Source organism: Festucalex cinctus, chromosome 7, assembly GCF_051991245.1.
Source record: "Festucalex cinctus isolate MCC-2025b chromosome 7, RoL_Fcin_1.0, whole genome shotgun sequence".
NCBI classification, from domain to species: domain Eukaryota; kingdom Metazoa; phylum Chordata; class Actinopteri; order Syngnathiformes; family Syngnathidae; genus Festucalex; species Festucalex cinctus.
This window is the reverse complement of record NC_135417.1, coordinates 7,691,518-7,710,962: the sequence shown is the minus strand read 5'-3', so window position 1 is coordinate 7,710,962 and position 19,445 is coordinate 7,691,518. Positions and strand designations below refer to the sequence as shown.

At 40.6% G+C, this 19,445-nt stretch overlaps 4 protein-coding genes across 4 annotated transcripts in view; 1 reads left to right on the top strand and 3 right to left on the bottom strand.

The window, feature by feature from the left end:
• Window positions 1–60: 60 nt before the first annotated feature.
• Window positions 61–2,468, top strand: taf12 (TAF12 RNA polymerase II, TATA box binding protein (TBP)-associated factor). The gene is made up of 6 exons (XM_077527611.1): window positions 61–230; window positions 453–645; window positions 723–800; window positions 880–994; window positions 2,032–2,120; window positions 2,200–2,468. The coding sequence occupies exons 2-6, from the start codon at window positions 565–567 to the stop codon at window positions 2,233–2,235; spliced, it is 399 nt and encodes a 132-aa protein (XP_077383737.1). The 5' UTR covers window positions 61–230; window positions 453–564; the 3' UTR covers window positions 2,236–2,468.
• A 680-nt stretch (window positions 2,469–3,148) lies between these two features.
• On the bottom strand, window positions 3,149–6,537 carry rab42b (RAB42, member RAS oncogene family). Its single transcript, XM_077527610.1, has 2 exons — window positions 5,552–6,537; window positions 3,149–4,675 (listed from the first exon to the last, which is right to left on the bottom strand). The coding sequence occupies exons 1-2, from the start codon at window positions 5,767–5,769 to the stop codon at window positions 4,237–4,239; spliced, it is 657 nt and encodes a 218-aa protein (XP_077383736.1). The 5' UTR covers window positions 5,770–6,537; the 3' UTR covers window positions 3,149–4,236.
• A 558-nt stretch (window positions 6,538–7,095) lies between these two features.
• Window positions 7,096–18,649, bottom strand: ctps1b (CTP synthase 1b). Its single transcript, XM_077527605.1, has 18 exons — window positions 18,468–18,649; window positions 17,345–17,528; window positions 17,078–17,248; window positions 15,834–15,934; window positions 15,202–15,318; window positions 14,502–14,585; window positions 14,342–14,422; window positions 14,110–14,261; window positions 11,380–11,512; window positions 11,224–11,312; window positions 10,300–10,394; window positions 10,046–10,108; window positions 9,907–9,950; window positions 8,827–8,923; window positions 8,691–8,746; window positions 8,484–8,580; window positions 7,742–7,886; window positions 7,096–7,665 (listed from the first exon to the last, which is right to left on the bottom strand). The coding sequence occupies exons 1-18, from the start codon at window positions 18,480–18,482 to the stop codon at window positions 7,587–7,589; spliced, it is 1,803 nt and encodes a 600-aa protein (XP_077383731.1). The 5' UTR covers window positions 18,483–18,649; the 3' UTR covers window positions 7,096–7,586.
• LOC144022634 (polycomb protein SCMH1) overlaps window positions 17,570–19,445 on the bottom strand; it is a 107,114-nt gene continuing 105,238 nt past the window's right edge. Inside the window, exon 18 of the mRNA XM_077527602.1 lies at window positions 17,570–17,595. Within this exon, the coding sequence (XP_077383728.1) occupies window positions 17,585–17,595 (11 nt within the window). The 3' untranslated portion in view covers window positions 17,570–17,584. The remainder of the gene's footprint in view (window positions 17,596–19,445) is intronic.

Here is a 19,445-nt window from a genome sequence, read left to right as displayed (position 1 = left end):
CACAATCTATCCTCCAAGTGGCAGAAGGTGGAAGCTATATTAATACCGGAAGTAGACGCCATTAACCGGAAGTAGTGGGGTGGGAACAAAAATCTGCCTTGTATTTTTTTATTTTATTTTTGATGCTCGCTACTCTGAAGCCAGCGCGAGGTGTGTTTTTGTGCATCGATCTCACAGCTTCCACGTTCTGGCGACACCAAAACATGGATAGATGATGTCTGCGTAGTTGGGTAAGAAGAAGATTAGCCGAGCTGCGTTTGATCTGTGTTGAAAAAGGCACGGCGGCGGACGGCTAACGTTACGTTAGCTTCGTCGGCTAACGGCAAAGCTTTGCACGGTTGCTATTGTTTTTAGCATAACACGCCATCGATCGCCTTTGCACGTTAGCCACAAGATCTCCCTTGGAAATCATTCGATGTGGTTTAAAATTGAAACACTTGTTTTTTTTGCAGATATATGGACGCGGTCCCGCTGTGCACATAATCCACACTCTGCGCAGCGTTCGATCTGAAAGTAACCCGGCACTTAGTTGTGCAACCCGCCAATCGTCCCGAGGCCGCCGGCATGGCCAACAGCACCGCGGCGGCAGCCAAGGTGATCGGAGCGCCCGGTCCTGCGGGCAGAAGCAGCCCCGAAGGATCTCAGGTGGGTCAGGTGCGGTGACGTCATACGGCGAAGCGAGGACATTTCCTATAAATTGTTTGAAAATGGTGCATTTCAAGGTGCTGAGCAAGAAGAAGCTTCAAGACCTGGTGAGAGAAATCGACCCCAACGAGCAGCTGGATGAGGACGTGGAGGAGGTTCGTCTCGCTTTTGTTGTTTGTTTGTTTTTCCGCACCATTTTAACTAATTCATTTTATTAATTTCATTATTACGCAGATGCTGCTGCAGATCGCCGACGACTTCATCGAGAGCGTGGTGACGGCCGCCTGTCAGCTGGCGCGCCATCGCAAGTCCAACAGCCTGGAGGTCAAAGACGTCCAGTTGCACCTGGGTGAGATTTTTACTCTCATCGTCGTCACGGTGACGACGTCAAATTGTACTCAATGGCAAAGGAACACTTAGCTGACCTTCAAATTGTATTTTTATTCTTAGGCCGATGCCAATTTTAGCAAGAAAGAAAATTGTGATTAAATAGCTGACTAAGTAAAAAAAAAAAAGTATAATGCACAAAATGCCCCCCCCCCCCCCCCCACAAATACATTTCAATAAATGTCAATTGTATGCATAAAAGAATATAAAATACATAATTGCACATGGCTGTGTATTATATATTCTTTCTGAACCATTTGTACATGTTTTTGATACTAATACATGATCATAGTGATATGTAACTCATATAATATTTTAGTATTTTGCTATAATTTATCGGTTTTGTTCCAATAATACATATGTATATATATTTTTATAGGATTTGTTTTAATTGTAAATGTGTGTTTTACTTTGAATTTTCTTTGAATTACTAATACACGATCATAATATGTAACTCACATTATATAATATTTTAGTATTTTGCTATAATTTGTTTTTGTTCCAATTATACGCCGGCATATATATAGATAGATTTTTATAGGATTTGTTTTAATTGTAAATGTGTATTTTTCTTTGAATCACTAATAAATGATCATAATATAGTGATATCTAACTTACATTATGTAATATTTTAGTATTTTGCCATAATTTACTGGTTTTGTTCCAATAATACACACACACACACACACACATATATATATATATATATATATATATATTATAAGATATGTTTTAATTGTAAATGTGTATTTTTTTTTTATTTTCTTTGAATTACAAATACATGATCATAATATAGTGGCATGTAACTTACATTATATATTATTTTAGTATTTTTCTATAATTTATCGGTTTTACTCCAATAATACATACATACATACATATGTATATATATATATATATATATTTTTTTATGGGATTTGTTTCATTTGTAAATGTATATTTTTCTTTAAATTTTGAGTGTTTTTTTTTTTTTTTTTTTTTTTTTTTTTCCCCCCCCAGAGCATCAATGGAACATGTGGATCCCGGGTTACGGGTCAGACGAGATCCGGCCCTTTAAGAAGGCGTGCACCACAGAGGCTCACAAACAGGTAACGACCCACACATTCCTTCATCTCCATCATCCGCTTTAAGTAAACCTCATTGATTTATTATTATTTTTTACTCTAGAGGATGGCCCTGATCCGCAAGACAACCAAAAAGTAGCAAGACTCCATTTTTTGTGTCGAGCCCACCCTTGTTTTTTTTTGTTTTTTTCTCTCATTTAGGTATCATGGTTTGAGGAAAGGAGATTTGTTGACGTTAGTATTTCATTGTCATGTCTTCCTCATTTTGCAGCAGCATCACGTGCTAATGTACTCTTGTTGTTTTGGTTTTCTTCCTGTTTTGTTAACACATTTAATGTCAATAAAGTTGATCACCTGTTTGGATTGTGACAACTGCTGAATTTGGATGACTCAACGACGACACAAAATTCTTGTGTGACAGACAGTCGAAGTAGTTGTGAACATTTTTTGGGGGGTAAACGTGGCTAACGTCCTCTGTAACTGTATTTGTTGTCATGGTGCAGGTCAAAGTCCGGAAACGGAAAGAAAACTGTTTGTACTGTTTTTCCCAAGGTTAAAAATGAATTTTGCAATAAAGTACATTAAGTCAGACCTCAAATTAAAGCCCACTGTGAGCACTTTCTGAATCTCTTAAGTTATTTGCCAATACAGTAAACCCTGCTAGGATAATATGATAAACAGAGTCAAAAAAATATTTGCACCAAAACTACATTGTGTTGTATCTCAAAGGTCAGGATAAGGGCTCTCTTAATCCATCACTAATATACCCTAAAATGATAACAGAAAAAAAACATTAAATTAAGTTGTATGTCGTATAAAATTTTGCTTGAAAATTTATTCAATTGTCAAATGGTTCATAAACTCACAAATCTGCATAAATTTAGAATATTGACTAAAAGCTTTGCAGTTTTTAACTTCAATTTTATTATTCCAAGATTCAATTTCATCTGTAATGGTTACAAATCATTTTTGCAACAAACCATAATGGAGTCATACCTCAAACGAAAGCCCACAATGAGCACTTTCCAAATATGTATGAGATCATCATAACACAGTGACCAAAAATATATATTTTAATATTTTTCCCTTGAAACCAATCTTACAAAAATCATTAGTGATACAGCACTGTCCAAAATGACACGACGCATAACAAATGTTCTTTGACTTGTGAGCAGCTTCACAGTTGCATTTCATACAAATCACGACACAATATTCCAATGTGTTTTCAAAAAAAAAATCAGTCCGCAATAAAACCCAGCAAGTGATACCTCAAATTAAAGGCCATGGTGAAGGCTTGCCAAATATATTAAGTCTATGCATTCATATGATCACGTGTTCAAGAAAAAAAATAAAACTCCAACGCTCACAAATCAATACAAAGATACTTGAAATACTATAGTTGGCTGCTCAAGATGGGAGGGGTAAGATGGCCGCCCAGTGGCTTCAATGGCTTGCATTGGGGTGTATGGGCTATCTGCGCTGATCTATATTACATAACTGGATAGCCAATAGGCCAAGACTTTAGCGGTCGCGAGGCCGCCATATTGCTCCTCCCAAGAAATATTTCTCGCCATACCATCCTATACATTTATAGTATCCAAATTGGGGAATATTTGAAACAGTACGTTGTAGAAATATCATGATTTATAGTGTTTTAAATTTATCAAACATAAACAAGAGGACTTCAGGCATTTTACAACTCGCCTTAAAGACATGTATAAATTATATGCTTAATGATGTTTAGTACAGGAGGAAACTTGTATATATATATTTTTTTAATTAAAGAATCATAACCGTAATACAACAAAAGATGCCTCTCTGCCAAATCTAATATTGAGGCTTACGGAAGGAAGCGATAAAAAGAAAAAGGGGGCTTCAAAGCAGCACTTACCGTCTACTTGTTAATTTTATTTATATATTTATTTTACTTGTTAAAAATAGTGACCCCCCCCGAACTGTAATGTCTGCTCGCGAGGCGGGAGTAACAAGATGGCCGCCCTGTGACGTCAACGGCTTACATTGGCCGCGTATGGGCTATCCCTATTTATTTGAATATATTTCTATGAGAGTCCATCAAAATGTTGTTGTTGTCTTTTTACGCAAAACTGTGAACCATGTCGCAGAAGAGTTTGCGAACCGTCTAGTCACAGCATTTCTTTTTGTTCTTGCGGGCCGGTCCGGACCTCCCGTGCTCGTGCAGAGCGAGCGGCACGGCGCACTTGACGCCGTCCCATCCCTCGTGCAGGTCCACCTCGCCGCTGTTCAGGCCCCGGTAGATGCGGCGGGCCAGCAGCTCGAAGGCCTCCGCGACGTTGTGTCCCGACTTGGCCGAGGCCTCCACGTAGGGCGCGCCCAAGACGGCGGCCAGTTTCTCGGCCTCGTCGCGGCTCACCGCGCGCTTGCCCTCGCCGTCGCAGTCGCTCTTGTGGCCCGCCAGGACGAAGAGGACGCGGTGGGGCAGCACGTGCTCGCACACCTCGGCGTGCCAGTCCCGGATGTGCTCGAAGGACGCGCGGTTGCTCAGGTCGAAGACCAGCAGGCCTCCCACTGAGTTGCGGTAGTACGAGCGCGTCACCGACCTGAAAAAGTGTCCCGGTGGACGTCAGACATTTTGAGCTTTCGCTTTCCCGTAAGAGGATTAAGTTTGCTTGGCTGGAATTTCTTACTTTCACAACCTTTATCAGGTGACTGCCCGCATTGCGAAGCACGTAAACAAAAAGGCGCCGCGAGGCCCCTTTTTTTATTTATTTTATTTTTTAATTTTATTTAGTACCGGCTTCAGATGTCGTAGAATCTACGACAGGAATTTTGAGGAACTTTCCACATACAAATGTACGACGGCGTATTAGGGCCACGTATAAATATTTTTTTGGGGGGCAGGGTCAATATTAAGATAAAATAAAAAATAAAAAATAAACTTCCTAATTTTCCACTTTTGAACCTCGCAAATTTGCCACTTTCTAAAGCGGCAAATTTACTAGTTTAGAAAGTGGCACATTTGAGAGAAAACCAAACCGAGGGCTGTGATTGGTCGTTCTGTTTACCGAGCCCGTGATGTCATTTTCAGTCGACAGCAAGTGGCAAAATGTGGTTTAATGCTTTTAATGAAAAACTGACGTTATCAAATTAATTCCAGACAACATATTAACTTTACCAAAAAATAAAACAATAAAGACGGCGGTGAGTGAACATGTCCCCCTGTGATGACGTCATGTAACGTCCGAATCGTCACAATGGGGTATATGCCACGGAAGAGGCGGGACTGTTTGTTGCACAACAGCTGGTTTCCGATTCGGTTTACGACGTGTGGGCTGCGTCAAAAGTGCTTCCGACTTTGTGCCCCTGGGTTGCGCGTTCGCAACCAGGACCGGAAATAAACTGATGTGCAAAATCATTAACCGCGGACGCCTGACCACAGCGGCGCACTTCAAAGTCATTTCCGTTCCGGTGCTTACCTGAAACGCTCCTGGCCGGCGGTGTCCCAGAACTGCAACTTGACCCGGACCCCGGGCTCCACCTCCAGGAAGTGCACGTAGAAGTCCACCCCCACCGTCTCGTCGATGCTCTCCAGGAACTCGTCCTCCGTGTAGCGCTTGAGCAGCGACGACTTGCCCACCGTCGAGTCGCCCAGCATGATGATGCGGAACTGGTACTGCCACAGGCCCGGGTCCATTCTCGTCGCGAGGCTTGGCCGCGGAAGTAAAAAAAAAAAAAAAAAAAAAGCCTATTTATTTAGGCGCCATATGCTGGCACCCGAATGCGACTTGGATTTTCTTCCAGCCGACACGGACGCGCTTCCTTCAACTCAGGGGTTGGGCCGACCCGAGTCGCTTTCACAATTTGCTTGTTCACACACGAGGACCGAAAGGAGTGGCGTGACGTCATCGGTGGGCGCGGCCCACACGTGGGAGGTTTGTGTTGACTCGGAGGTCACTTCATTAGGTACACCTGTGCAGACGGACTTACAAACGAGGTTCAAGGTGTTTTGTTGAAAATAATTAATACATCACTATAACACGGAGCAATACATTTCTCTGCTAGTTTCAGTGCCCTGAGAAAAAGATATAGAGCATTTTTTAAAACAAAGACGCATTGTTGTAATGCAGGCTGTTCCTAATATTCTGACTTCTCGTGGAGGCAGACATGTTAGTCAAGGGACGACAAACATTTCATGAAAAGATTATGAAATATTCAGTTTCAGGGAGAAGTGAGTGAATTTACTAGACTTGGGAGATGGAAAGCAGAGCGGCTTTATTAGAAAATAAACCTTCGTTGGCCCTTTTTTACCCCCTTGTACTCCGGTGTAGGGAGGAGGCAGGACTTCCAACTTCCGGGTTTTTGCTCATCAACTTGGATTCCGGTTCGTGTGGGCCGCGATCCCCTCGTTTGTGCGTTGTGTGTCTGTCTCAGTTGTCCGAAGCATTTAAGAGCTGAGACCCCGAGGAGCACGCGGTTATTGGGGGCGTGGGTAGCAGTGGCCGGAAACGGCTAGCAGTGGCCGGAAACGGCTGTGTGGAAAACCGGAAGTCCTATCTTGCTCGTTTTCCCACCCCGTATAGACCCACATTTATATTCACTTAGAAATGACATATTCCCAGTCAAAACACATCAAAAGTTGGGGAAAGAGTAGTGCAGTAAAGAATGATCTCAGGCAAAAAAAAACGAAAAAAAAAACTTTTTAATTTTTTTTTTTATAATTTCCCTTCACTATTATTAAGGGTTTCAAACGCTCAAGTTTCTCAAGTTTAATAAACTATTAAAATCGGTCTGTGTACTCTGTTATGAAGACATACTTAGTGTGAATATGAGTCAGCGTTGATGATTTTATCTCGACAGGCTCAAGCCGCTTGTGGGGAGAACAGTGCAGCCTGAAAAGAGGAAGTTGATCATTACAGTCGTGTGTGTAAAAAAAAAAAAAAATTCCATATATGCATATAAAAAAATAGTTCTCGATGAAGGAGGTGTCAGTTTGGGGTTAAAATGACAGCAAAAGGCAAAATCCAGGAAACGCCACACTTAAGGCTGTTTCTTTATTTCATCAAGGCAAAGGTGATAAAAGTGAACCTGAAGTATTTCCTGTCCAATTATGACAATATTTGTATATACACTCAAATGTCAGTGTAAATAAAAATCATGGATATGTACATTAAACTGCATACTGGGGTAGTTTGCAGGACACCCAACCATTTGCTCGTCGTCTTGGACCTTGGAGATCGCTTGTCAATGCAAAATAATTCATTTGTGTAAAACCGCTTTAAACGCGTGATACAATAAAACTACGCTCCTCGTCACGATTCCGTCCCCAGACAAGAAACATTATGCTGCCGCTCATAAACAAATAACTACCAACAAAAACATTATTTCCGACGTCCCTTGAAGCTTTATACATTCACCCAAGAGTATATAAATAGTCAACTGTGTACATTTTACCCGATAGGTTGGGGAAAACCCCCCCAAAACAAAACGTTTTGTCGAACATGCAGTCCGACCTCACGACAAGGACGGGAACTTGAGCTCGGCGATGTCCACGTCGGGGGAGCTGCCTTCGCTGTGGTCGCTGTACGTGTCCCTGCAAAGCGGGAGGAGAGGAGCGGCGTTACCGCGACAACCGAGACACGTGCGCGGGTGTGCTTTGTGCTGGTTACCGTGGAGACAGGCGGCAGCCCTTGGCCAGGTAGCTCTGGAGTTTGCCGGCCGAGGCTAGCAGGAGACCGAAGTAGGGCGGGGAAGGTTTGATGGGCCTGGAGGTGAACTCGGGGTGATACTGCACGCCCACAAAGTAGCAATGCTCTGAAAATAATAATAATAATAATAATAATACATAAAAAAATTTAAATTAAAAAAGAACACCAACCTTGTTACCCTTTAAGCGACAGATACTTAAACACAAACGCATGTAGACGTGTACTTGCATATATTCTTTATCCTCTGCAAAGAACGAGTAATAATGCTGTACAGAGAAGCACAGAAAGGAGCTGGGTCGACAGTACTGTACTATGCATCTGTTATACTGCCCCCAGGTGGCCAAGGAGTGCACATAATTAATGCTAATTTGAATAATTTTGACTTCTAATTAATACAGTGCTTCTCAGCAATTTTTTGTTTAACCCCACCCCCAACCACCTTTCCACTGATGACTATAAATTATTGGAAAAACATCCGATATGCGATAAGGTTGCTGAATATCGTGATATCGATATTATTGCGGTATTTAACGTGTATCTAAAGAAATGACTCATTATCCAACGAAAGAATTACATTTTTTCCATGCAGCAAAAATAAGCAAACTCAATATAATCTTAGTTAATTATAACAACCTCTCAATAATGTTCAACTATTGGATTTTAGGAAGGTTTTTTTTTTTTTTTTTTTTTTGAACGCACGCACCCTCCAACTGAATGATTTCCATGCGCTGGCCTTCCACGTCCTGGCCGACAAACTGAAGTCCTTTCTCTTCAAAGTGGTGCTTGAGCTCAGGGTTGACCTGCAGTCAGGGGGGACATCAACATCATCTTCCAAAAGCGGATGTCAACGAGTTTGCCGCCGCAGATTAAAATCGGGCTTGATTAAAGAGGGCCTCAGCTCGCCTCTCACCTCAAATCGGTGTCTGTGCCGCTCGTCCACGTGGTCCACGTCGCCGTAGAGTTTTCCTGCAAGGGCGACGAGGACAATTCATGAAAAGTGGCTCCAACCGGGAGCGTAAAGACGTCCCCCACGAGTGCGCACGTACTCAGTACGCTGTTTTGGGACTTGAAGATGGTTCGCCTCTGACCGAGCCTCATCGTGCCTCCCATCTGGCCCGGGTTGTGCTCTGGCATGTCGATCACCTGGAGAGAAAAACAAATAATTGCAATTGAAAAAAAAAAAAGGGCCACTTACCCATAATTAAAGAGGCAAGCACTTTCATCATGCATACAGGTTTATTCAAGTTAAATTGAAGACTTTTAATGCCTATTATCTGTCCATCCATCCATCTATTCTTTATCCATTCATCCGTCCGTCCGTCCGTCCCATCTTTAGCCGTCTGTCCCAGCTTTGTCCGGCTGTCAGTCTGTCCCATCTTTGTCCATCGATTCGTCCGTCCCATTGTTGTCCGTCCCATCTTTGTCCATTCTGTCCGTCCGTCTCATCTTTGTCAGTCTGTCCGTCCCATCTTTGTCCGCCCGTCCGTCCCATCTTTGTCCATCTGTCCGTCCGTCCCACCTTTGTCCATCCGTCCGTCCCACCTTTGTCCATCCGTCCGTCCCACCTTTGTCCATCCGTCCGTCCCACCTTTGTCCATCCGTCCGTCCCACCTTTGTCCGTCCGTCCAATCTTTGTCCATCCGTCCGGCCGCCCCTCCCATGTTTGTCCATCTTTGTCCGTTCGTCCGTCCGTCCATCCCAGCTTTGTCCGTCTGTCCGTCCGTCCGTCCCATCTTTGTCTGTCCATCTGTCTGCATATCTCATCTTTTATCTATCGCTCTCATCTTTATCCATCCATCCATCTATCTATCGATACAATTTTCTTGAAACCTTCTTGGGCAGTGGCCAGTTTATTTGGGTGGCCCGTCCAAGTATTAATATGGTGTTGGAAACAGTTCAGAACATTCTTCCATCCCATTCAAAAGATAATTTTTCATAGTCTTAATGTGCGCTTCGACTGAACACGGTCACAAATGATGAAAGTCGACATCGACAAATCTCTGCACACACTGACATCATAGATGGATGCCTCTAAAAAAAAAATCATTTCCTCTGTTGTTGGTGTGAAGATAAATACACACAGGAGGAATTAAAAAAAAAAAAAAAAAAAAAGCGGGCCAACCTACCACAGGATATTTAGAGTCCGGGTTGAACTCGGTGGAGTTGGCGTCTGAGAAAAGAAAACCAAAAAAAGGCATCACATTTCCTCCCAAACGTGACGCCAAACTAGAGGGAATCATATTTCGTTATGTCACAATGTCTCACCTTCCCAGCCGAGAACATTGCGGGCAAACTCGCACACGGCCAGCTGCATGCCCAGACACACACCTGCAACGCAAAACAAGGCGGACGGCATTTTTTGATGAAGTTGCGCAAGTTCATGCAAATACGTCGCATTGTTGCTCGACAATAAAGCATTATTTTGCAACACAGTCATTTGTTATCTGAAGTGCTCTCGAAACAACTTGACATGAATTTGTGTTGCTATTATGCCGTCGGGTGAGTGTTTCATTTCTTACCGAGGAAGGGTTTATTCTGTTTTCTTGCCCAGTTTATGGCCAACATCTTGCCTTCTGTCCCTCTCACACCAAAACCACCGGGCACCAACACGCCGCTGTGGTGCAACAAGACAACATCAACAAGGCAAAGTTAGGGAAAAAAAAAAAAGCTACTCAAGGGTTGAGGAACAAAGCCACAACCTCCAGGTTGGGGACAGCCACTCTAGCACCTGAGCCATGCTACTCCTGCTGTATGTTAGTCTATTGGTGGTGTCAGGCTGAATTCCTTGTACCGCCAAAGACCAGTTTTTGGTCTCATTTTGGACAAACCGGCAATGCAGATTAGTGGCAAACGGCAAGAGCGGCATGGCTGTCTCCCAAGTTGAAGTCATGACTGTTTTTTGATATCTCTATATATTTTTTTTAACTGGTATAATGCACTCATTTTTTCCCCAATTTTGCTTAGTTTTAGTTTCAGTATTAGTTTTATTTTTTTGAAATGCGTATTATTTTATTACAGCATGGGAGCGACGTCATATGAAGGTGCTTTTCTACTGCCTGCTGCTTGATGACGTCACTTCTGTATGACACTTTCAAACGTCCTTATTCCGGTTATTATCAAAATAAATCTACTTAAAATAACATTTAAAATTATCCCCAAAGGCTCATGCATTAAATTAATTACCAAAGAGTAAAACAAAGGACATTTTTACTATAATTCTAGTTTTGTAAACATAATATGTAGTTTGTTAAGTTTTCACATTTTTATTTTTTCGTTAACGAAATTGTTTGTTGAATTTTAGTTTTTCCGTTAGTTTCAGTTAACTCAAATAACCTTGTTGTGAACTCGATTAAATTAAATTAAAAAAAGAAAAAAGCCTGTAAATACATGTGTGTACCAGACGGCTGTCTGCTGCCATCAAGTGGCGACGACGACGTACTCACTTGGAGCTGCAGAGTTTTTGCCAGGCCTCGTGATACTTCACCGGCTCCTCCTGCAACGTGGCCGGCTCCAGGTCGGCCGAGTCGATGTACTGGAACGTCGCGTATAAACAGACGTCAAACATCCCGACAGGCGGCGGTGACGGCACGTTTCCGTACCTTGACCTCCAGCTTGTGACTGATGGCGAGCGCCGAGTGCTCCAGGGCCTTGATGACGGACGTGTACGAGTCCGACAGCTTTGTGTACTTCCCCACCAGGGCGATGGAAACGTGCTCCAGCAGGCGGTCTGACCTGAAACGTCGAGAAATGTCAGCGTGGATTCAAATCAGCACGCGAGTTAGTGTTAATTTCGTCAACAAAAACTCACCAAAAATAATTACATCTACACACATTTTTTCTCCAGACTAAAACTAGACTAGAACCCTCATTAACTCATTCACTCCCAGCCATTTTCACAGAAGCAATCCCGTTCGCTCCCGGTTGTATTACTGGATTTTGACTGATTTCGCAAGGCCCACACAATATTGTGTTCAATTGCTATAAAAGCATGGAACCTCCCAAAAGAAAGATTAAAGTCTCTTCTTTCATCAGGAAAAAAAAGTATGTTTCTATCTGTTTCCATTTTGCAGCAATTAGCATTAGAAGAGAGCTAAGTTTCATCAGTTTTCACATATCTATTTAAAATTCTAAGTAATTTAGCTTTTTTTTCTAGATGGCCCTGGTTGATCTCCTTTGCTCTGCTGCCACCTGCTGGCCGTTTGTGTAATAACTACCATTTCTGCAACCGTTCTTTGCAGTTGAGAGTCTGCATCAAAGCCTTCTGTATGGTCTAGCATAAAAACAAAAAAACGTATAAATACGTCTTTGTGACACAACATTAAAAAAAAATGTATTTACACGTTATTGGAAGCAAATGAGTTAATAAACAATAACTGGGACTAAATCAGTATTCATTTTTGTTGACTAATGTAGACAAGACGAAAATGTCCTTCACTTAACTCATTGACTGGCAGCCATTTTCATTGAAGCAACCACCTTCGCTCCCGGCTGTTTTCCTGAATTTTGACTGATTTTGCAAGGCCCACAGAATATTGTGCTCTATTGCTATAAAAACATGGAACCTACCAAAAGAAAGATTGTCTCTTCTTTCATCAGGGGAAAAATTAAAACAATTATTTACACATTTTTGGGAGCAAATTAGTTAATAAAAACTGGACAAAAATCTACGGACATTTTACTTCATGAACAAAAACGAGATGAAAATGATATGATTTTGTAAAACATTGTCTCTGCTAATCTGTGTCATGTGACACACAGCAAAAACACATGGGCCAGATTCACTGTGAAAGGTTTAAAAAAATAAAATAAAATAAAAATAAAAATAAATTTAAAAAAAAACAATAAAAAAACACAACATTGGTGTGACAGCTGCTTAATTGAGCTCATTCGTTTTCAACTCCACATACAATGGCTTTGTCCTCCTATTTTCCCCTCAAGACATTTGATTCTATTCAAAACAAAAGGCTCATCTCTTATCAAATATGTTGAACACAATCTAGCAAGACGAATATTATAATAGAGACTATTTAAGATGCTGACTGAGGAGGGCGCATTGCGTCAGTCATAATAAATGACCACACTTGAATGAGCATTTCATTTTTTTTTTTTTTTTTTTGTCTTGAGCAATCAGCTACGCAGAGTGCATTTGAAAAGGGAGGAACAGAAGAGCATGTTAATGCATTCAGCAATCACAGAAGTGCAACAAGGTATCAGACTCTTCCATCTGCAAGAAACGATTATAGCCGCTTCAATTCACGTCTTAAAACGATACATTCCGTTTCCTTGCGGACTTTTTAACATTTCGCCAAGATGTAAAGAAACTTATCGGCCCACAAAATCTTTTATTCGCCGTGCAATTGATCTTTTCTTTTTTCACGTCTAACGGCATTTAGTATTCTTTTTATTTCTTTTTACCCCATGCATTTTCAAGAGCAGCTCAGTTGTCCTCATTGAGGGTCAGGGGTGAGCTAGAGACGATACCCTAGCGGCCTTTTGGTCTCTTCTTTCATCAGGGGAGAAAAAAAAAAGTATATTTCTATCCGTTTTCATTTTGCAGCAATTAGCATTAGAATAAGAATATAGCTAAGTTTTAACATTATTCACAAATTTGTTTAGAACTGTGTGGAAATCAGCTTGTTTTAACATGGCCCTGGTTGATCTCTTATACTCTGCTGTCACCTGCTGGACGATTTTGTAATAAATACCGTTGTCTGCAGTAGAGAGGCTGAATCAAACCAAGCCTTCTGTATGCTGTAGCATTTAGAATTGGGGGGAAAAAAATATATATATATGACTTTCGGACACTTAAAACCTTTCAAATAGAACGTATTTATACGTTTTTGGGAGCAAATGAGTTGATGTTAATTTTTCACTTCATAATATCAAACAAAAACAAGTTCTTCCAAGGTCATCTGCATCTCTCATCAACTAACTGAAAATTATATAGTTCAGTATGATCATGAAAATAGAATGATTAAAATAAATTGTTTTATCAAATAAATTAATAAATTTAATAAATCTTTTTTTTTTTTTTTTTTTTTTATAAACAGACGTGCTGCTTTTAATATCGTGACATGTTGACCACGATATATTGTGGTAGTTTTAATATCACAATATCACGATACTGCCGTTATCGTTACATCCCTACTTGCTATAGACATTGTAATTAGCAGCGTTATGTGTCAAAAATTACAAACTGAGGCAGAAAAAAAAAGCATATTTATCTACATTTGAGTTAATTTGTAGAATTAGTAATAATATAATAAAGTCAGTGTTTAAAAATAAATAAAAAATAAAAAATAAAAATAAATAAATAAAAAGGTGCCCACCTATCAGCCATCTCCTTCCACTTGTAGAGCATCCTCCTAGGCCGCATCTCAATAGGGAGGCTGAGCCTCTGGCAGAAGTAGCTGACCACGCCCTGGTCCTCCAGCAGCAGGGGCACCCGGTAGACCGAAGACACGTCATGCACGCAGATCACCTTGCAAAAGAGGAGCGAGCGTTTTTCAATCACACCGATTTCTTTGCCGACCCGATTCTCTACCTGGGCAGGAAAGTCACCTGCGTGGGCTCCACGTGACAAAACATGGAGATCTTCTCCTTCACCGCCGTTTCCAAGGGCGTCGTGCAACGGCACATGATCTGAAGCACAAATCGGACTCGTGTATTCAACTCGGAATTTTTGTCTCGGGGGCGGGGCCTTTTTCCGCTCGACTCTCACCAAGTCGGGAGACAAGCCGAGACCTCGCAGCTCCCGCACGCTGTTTTGCGTCGGTTTGGTTTTCTGCTCTCCTGTCGTGTTTGGCTGGAAGATGAGAAACACAAATTCAGGTTTATACTCATTTGAATAAGTCAAATTAAATACTTCGGTACTACAATTTTTTTCCCCCCACACCCGACGCTGTATTAAAATACTTGTTATGCAAATATATTCAAAGTCAAGCCGTTTATTTGTTTTATTGGTTATATATATATATATATATATATATATATATATATAAAAACTTGTCAAACACATTAAGAAAAAGAAAATGTTTTGGATTTTTGTTCTCTGTATTTAACAAGGTCAGATATTTCTAACACTATAAAACACTTTTACAGTAATTATTATTTTAGATATTTTACCATAGAACTTTTGGGTCTGATTTTTTTACTTCAATTTTATTTATTACTTAAAAACCAAGAGTCCAAACTATTCAAAGTGAATGTTCTCTACTTTAATGCTATCTGCTAAGTAATTTTTCTATGATATTAAAGTTAAGAGTGCACTTCACTTTACAACTATGGCACTTTACTGTACTGTAATCACCTTAAAAAAACAACAACAAAATAACCCGGTATGAAAATCGATAATGAATCGTAATCTGTCAAAGCGGGCCTGGCTCGCATGCAGCCGTTAGCACGGACGGCGCCTCACTCACCTGTGGCACGAGGCTGACGTGGATGTTGCAGAAGTTGTCCCTCTTCACCTTGAACTGAAACTGCCTGAAGGCCTCGATGAAGGGCATGCTCTCGATGTCTCCCACCGTGCCCCCCAGCTGTGCACACCCACACAAGAGCGTGGAACACAATTGTGACAAAAAAAAAAAAAAACTTTTCGCCTGATTCCACACAGATCGCGACAACCAACAACATATGGGTCATAAACATTTGTTGGACCGTATTTATTGCAAATATTAGATGTTTGTTGCCATTTTTTTTTTCAATGAGGCTGATAATCAATATAGAGAAAATACTGTTATCAAAATGGTGAATAATACAATCGTCACCTGGTTAACTTTGTTTTAATACCTTAAATTCGTTTGCTCCCAAAAACGTATAAATACGTTCCATTTTAAATGTATTCAGTGTCCCAAAGATGGATTTATACGTTTTTTGTTGTTGTTTTTTATGCTAGAGCATACAGAAGGCTTTGATGCATCCTACCAACTGCCGAGAACGGGTGAAAAAAAAAGGTAGTAATTACAGAAACAGCCAGCAGGTGGCAGCAGAGTATAAGAGCTCAACCAGGGCAATGACGAAAATGAAAAAAAAAAAAGGCAAGCAAACTGACCTCGATGACACAAACTTGAGGCTCCACGCCGTCACCGTCCACAGGGACCTTGGCCTGATTCATTACCCAATCCTGGATGGCATCTGTGATGTGAGGAACCACTGGAAAATGTGGGGAAATTAAACAATTACCAGGTGCTTGTGTCTGCCGGGGGTTTTCTGCACGTATTGATAAATACATTTAATACTTACCCATGCTCTTTTCAATGAAACTTGAAACTAGTTTAATGTCCACATTGTACTCCATATACACACATTTAAGTACATAAATAAACATATACAGCACATATGCATATATTGTTTATACTGTATATAAGGGCTGTCAGTCGATTACTTTTTAATTGCAACTAATCACGTTTCCACAGCTAAATCACAATTAAGCGAAAATTTATCACACACTAAATGTGAAATAAACTTTTTTTCATACTACTAATTAACATAAAAGTAGACAAATATGGCTACTAAAATACAAATGTGGCTGTATCATTTAGTTCACTGATACCGTAATTCCTACTTATTTGAAGTTAAAATGATGCAGAAACAGTTAAGTGTGAAATATTGAGTCAGGTTTGTGCTGCGGTAATATATCAACCACTAGGTGGCATTAGCGTTTCATGTTGAACATTGGTGACAGGAACAGTACATTTTTCTTTTCAAATTCAAAGCAATTGGTAGAACGTGAAACAACATAACTATACAGGCCATTTTGTTAATTGTAAATTACAACCAATGACCACAAATACATAAATATATATTTTTAGCACGTTTATTATTGCTAAATTGCATTATAGCGACTCCTTTGCACAACGTTGTATGTGAAGGAAAGCATGAATAACGTTTTACATCAACTGTATATAAACTTTTAATGTCGCTAGACATCATATTCGATGCGTTTTAATATCATTTAAGGCCTTCATTTGAGCAAAAAATCAATTTAATGACCTTTAGAGCTTTTTAATGACCCACGGAAACCCTATCTACTTAAAAGGTCAAAGTTGAGAACTTTTACTGTAAATCATGAGGTTTTGTACGTTAAAAAAAAAAAAAAAAAAAAAAAAAAGTATATAAATAAATAAAAAACACGCTGACAACCTGCACAATAAACTGGAAAGGGGAAAAAAACTAATGAGGTCATAAAAATAAATGTAATGGCTGCTTTACACCTGAATGACCAATACTGGCTCATCTAAACAAACAACAGTCAAGTGAAAAACAAAACAAAACAAACTACAGTATCGCTCTCACCTTGCACCGTCTTGCCCAGGTAGTCTCCTCTCCTTTCCTTGTTGATAACCGACTGGTAGATCTTCCCTGTGGTCAGGTTGTTGTCCCTCGTTAGCCGGATGTCCAGAAATCGCTCGTAATTCCCCAAGTCCAGATCCACCTCGCCGCCATCGTCCAGCACAAAAACCTCACCTATACTCACATTTAGTAGGCATTAATGGGTCAAATAGTCACCCCGTGGCACAAAAACTAGGCCAAAAGGGGAGCCAACACGTCCGGATGACTGACCGTGCTCGTATGGCGAAAAAGTGCCGGCATCGATGTTGATGTACGGGTCGATTTTGATGGCCGTGACGTGAAGGCCGCACGACTTGAGCAGCGTTCCCACGCTGCTGGCGATGATGCCCTTGCCGATGCCGGAAATCACACCGCCGGTGACCAGGATGTACTTCATAGTGGCATAGGAGGAGATCTGGACGGGGAGAGCACAGATGGGGGCGGGGGAATTTGATCCGGTCACACCGCACCCTATCCACAAGCTGGTACGGAAATCAGAAAATGGACAATTCCAAGCTTATGTCACAAGTCAAATTAACGATCAACTCGGCGAAAGGAAGCTCTCTGCTCATTTAACAGCATCGGATTTTTGATTGTTGTAATTTGTGAGGATAATTTGGATTTCAAAATGTTGATATTGTATGCTAGTCCCAGGCAAAAGCAATAAAATACAATACGTTTGTTCTCACCATGTGCAAGGGAAGCATTATATTGCAGAAACACAAGATGTTTGGATATATTTACTGTTGAGAGGCAGAAATAAGTCGATTTGGACAAATTTAAGGTAAACAAACTCTCAACCACTAACCATCAATTATCAAAGTAGTTGTGAACGAAATTGATGACCTATTTCTTGTGTAATTGTGACAACTCTAGCTAAAAGCATAAGGGCAAATGACAAACATGGAAACGATGCCAGAAGCTCACCAACAAGCTTTTTCAATGATCCACGTCTGTCGGCCCGACTTCCAGGGATGAGTAGTTATTACTAACATTCAGTGTTAACTGCGTTTAGTGAATGCATACATGCACATCTCAACAGTTATTCTAAAAATAGTGAGAGGAACTACCTGTACGATCAGGTAATTCAAGCAACGTCAGCTACATTTAACCCACGCAAGTGAATGGCGGGAGTTTGACCTAGCTTAGCGGTTGCTGCACACTTTCACCTTGCTAACACGGCCACGCCGTGTGTAACCCACTTGTGGGTTTGTAAACGTCACGGCTCCGTTTAATATTTAGATGTTCCAGCGGTGGTTCCAAGCCGGCTCACGTTAGCTTTCTAAAGTGGGAAGCGCTCACCAAGATTCGAGACACGTCAAGCTGTTAGCAAATAAATGGTCTGCATACTTACCAAGCGACCTCGCATCAGCAATCGGTGGAGTTTAGCGGGTGAGTTCTGTTTATTTGCGTTTTTTTTTAAGTCTTTTGTTTGAATCCTCGAGGTTGTTTTGCACGCTGACGTGAATGGATCAACACGTGCAGGACAGGCTGACTTTCCTGGCCATTCTTCTTCTACTACATTTTCTGATGACTTAAAGGACTTCCAGTACGCTGCTACCCCCTACAGTTTAGTATTAGAATGCATGCTGTTTTTGTTTTGTTTTTTTTAAATATTTTTTTATTATTTATTATTATTTTATTTCATGTTGCAGATTTCACACTGTATTATTGTTCATTGTATAATACTTAAAAATAGAAAAAAAAGTGTTTTGCTTCCGCTGCTTCTGTCACGTGGTCTTTAAAAAAAAAAAACATTTATTTATCTTACAAAAAAAATAAATTAATAAAAAAAAAGCTTCTTTACTTCCGGGGTCACGTAGTTTTTTTTTTTTTTTTTTTTTTTTTTTTTAAATAAATGCTTTATTGAACAGAGAACCCAGTAATTCAATACAACAGCCAGGGGGAAACAAACAAAAGGGAATCAAATGTGCCCTACAAAAAACATGAAATATGTTATGGGTTTGGATAATAAAAAAAGAAAATCGTCAGGAATGGAAGATTAGGCGTGGTTTTTATTGTATAACTTTATTTAAGCAAATGGAAAGTTTCCAGGTCCGTGTTGGTTAATTGTTGTCATTTGTAAAAAGTAATGGTCTGTTTTTTTATATGTTCTGCTTTTAAACAGCTAATTTCCCTTCACAGTTGTCGTCATCATTTTGACTCGAATATTCACCACTAGATGGCGACAAGCTTCCATGATACGTTGCATCTCTTTGAGCTGCTGCCCAAGCTGAGCCAACGATAACACGGGTAAGGTTATTCACACATACTGTATAATGGAGAGGAAGTGAGACATCAGTTAGTGTTACATAGGGATTTGTATTATTGT

What these genes read in the sequence shown, in the direction of transcription:
- taf12 (XM_077527611.1), top strand. Translation starts at nt 565, where the DNA reads ATGGCCAACAGCACCGCGGCGGCAGCCAAGGTGATCGGAGCGCCCGGT. An exon ending in AGACGTCCAGTTGCACCTGG is followed by an intron (nt 995 to 2,031) that starts GTGAGATTTTTA and finishes TTCCCCCCCCAG; the next exon opens with AGCATCAATGGAACATGTGG. An exon ending in CCACAGAGGCTCACAAACAG is followed by an intron (nt 2,121 to 2,199) that starts GTAACGACCCAC and finishes TTTTTACTCTAG; the next exon opens with AGGATGGCCCTGATCCGCAA.
- rab42b (XM_077527610.1), bottom strand. Translation starts at nt 5,769, where the DNA reads ATGGACCCGGGCCTGTGGCAGTACCAGTTCCGCATCATCATGCTGGGC. An exon ending in GCCGGCCAGGAGCGTTTCAG is followed by an intron (nt 4,676 to 5,551) that starts GTAAGCACCGGA and finishes ACACTTTTTCAG; the next exon opens with GTCGGTGACGCGCTCGTACT.
- ctps1b (XM_077527605.1), bottom strand. An exon ending in GTCACAAGCTGGAGGTCAAG is followed by an intron (nt 11,313 to 11,379) that starts GTACGGAAACGT and finishes GCGACGTTCCAG; the next exon opens with TACATCGACTCGGCCGACCT. An exon ending in GGCTGCCGCCTGTCTCCACG is followed by an intron (nt 7,666 to 7,741) that starts GTAACCAGCACA and finishes CCCGCTTTGCAG; the next exon opens with GGACACGTACAGCGACCACA.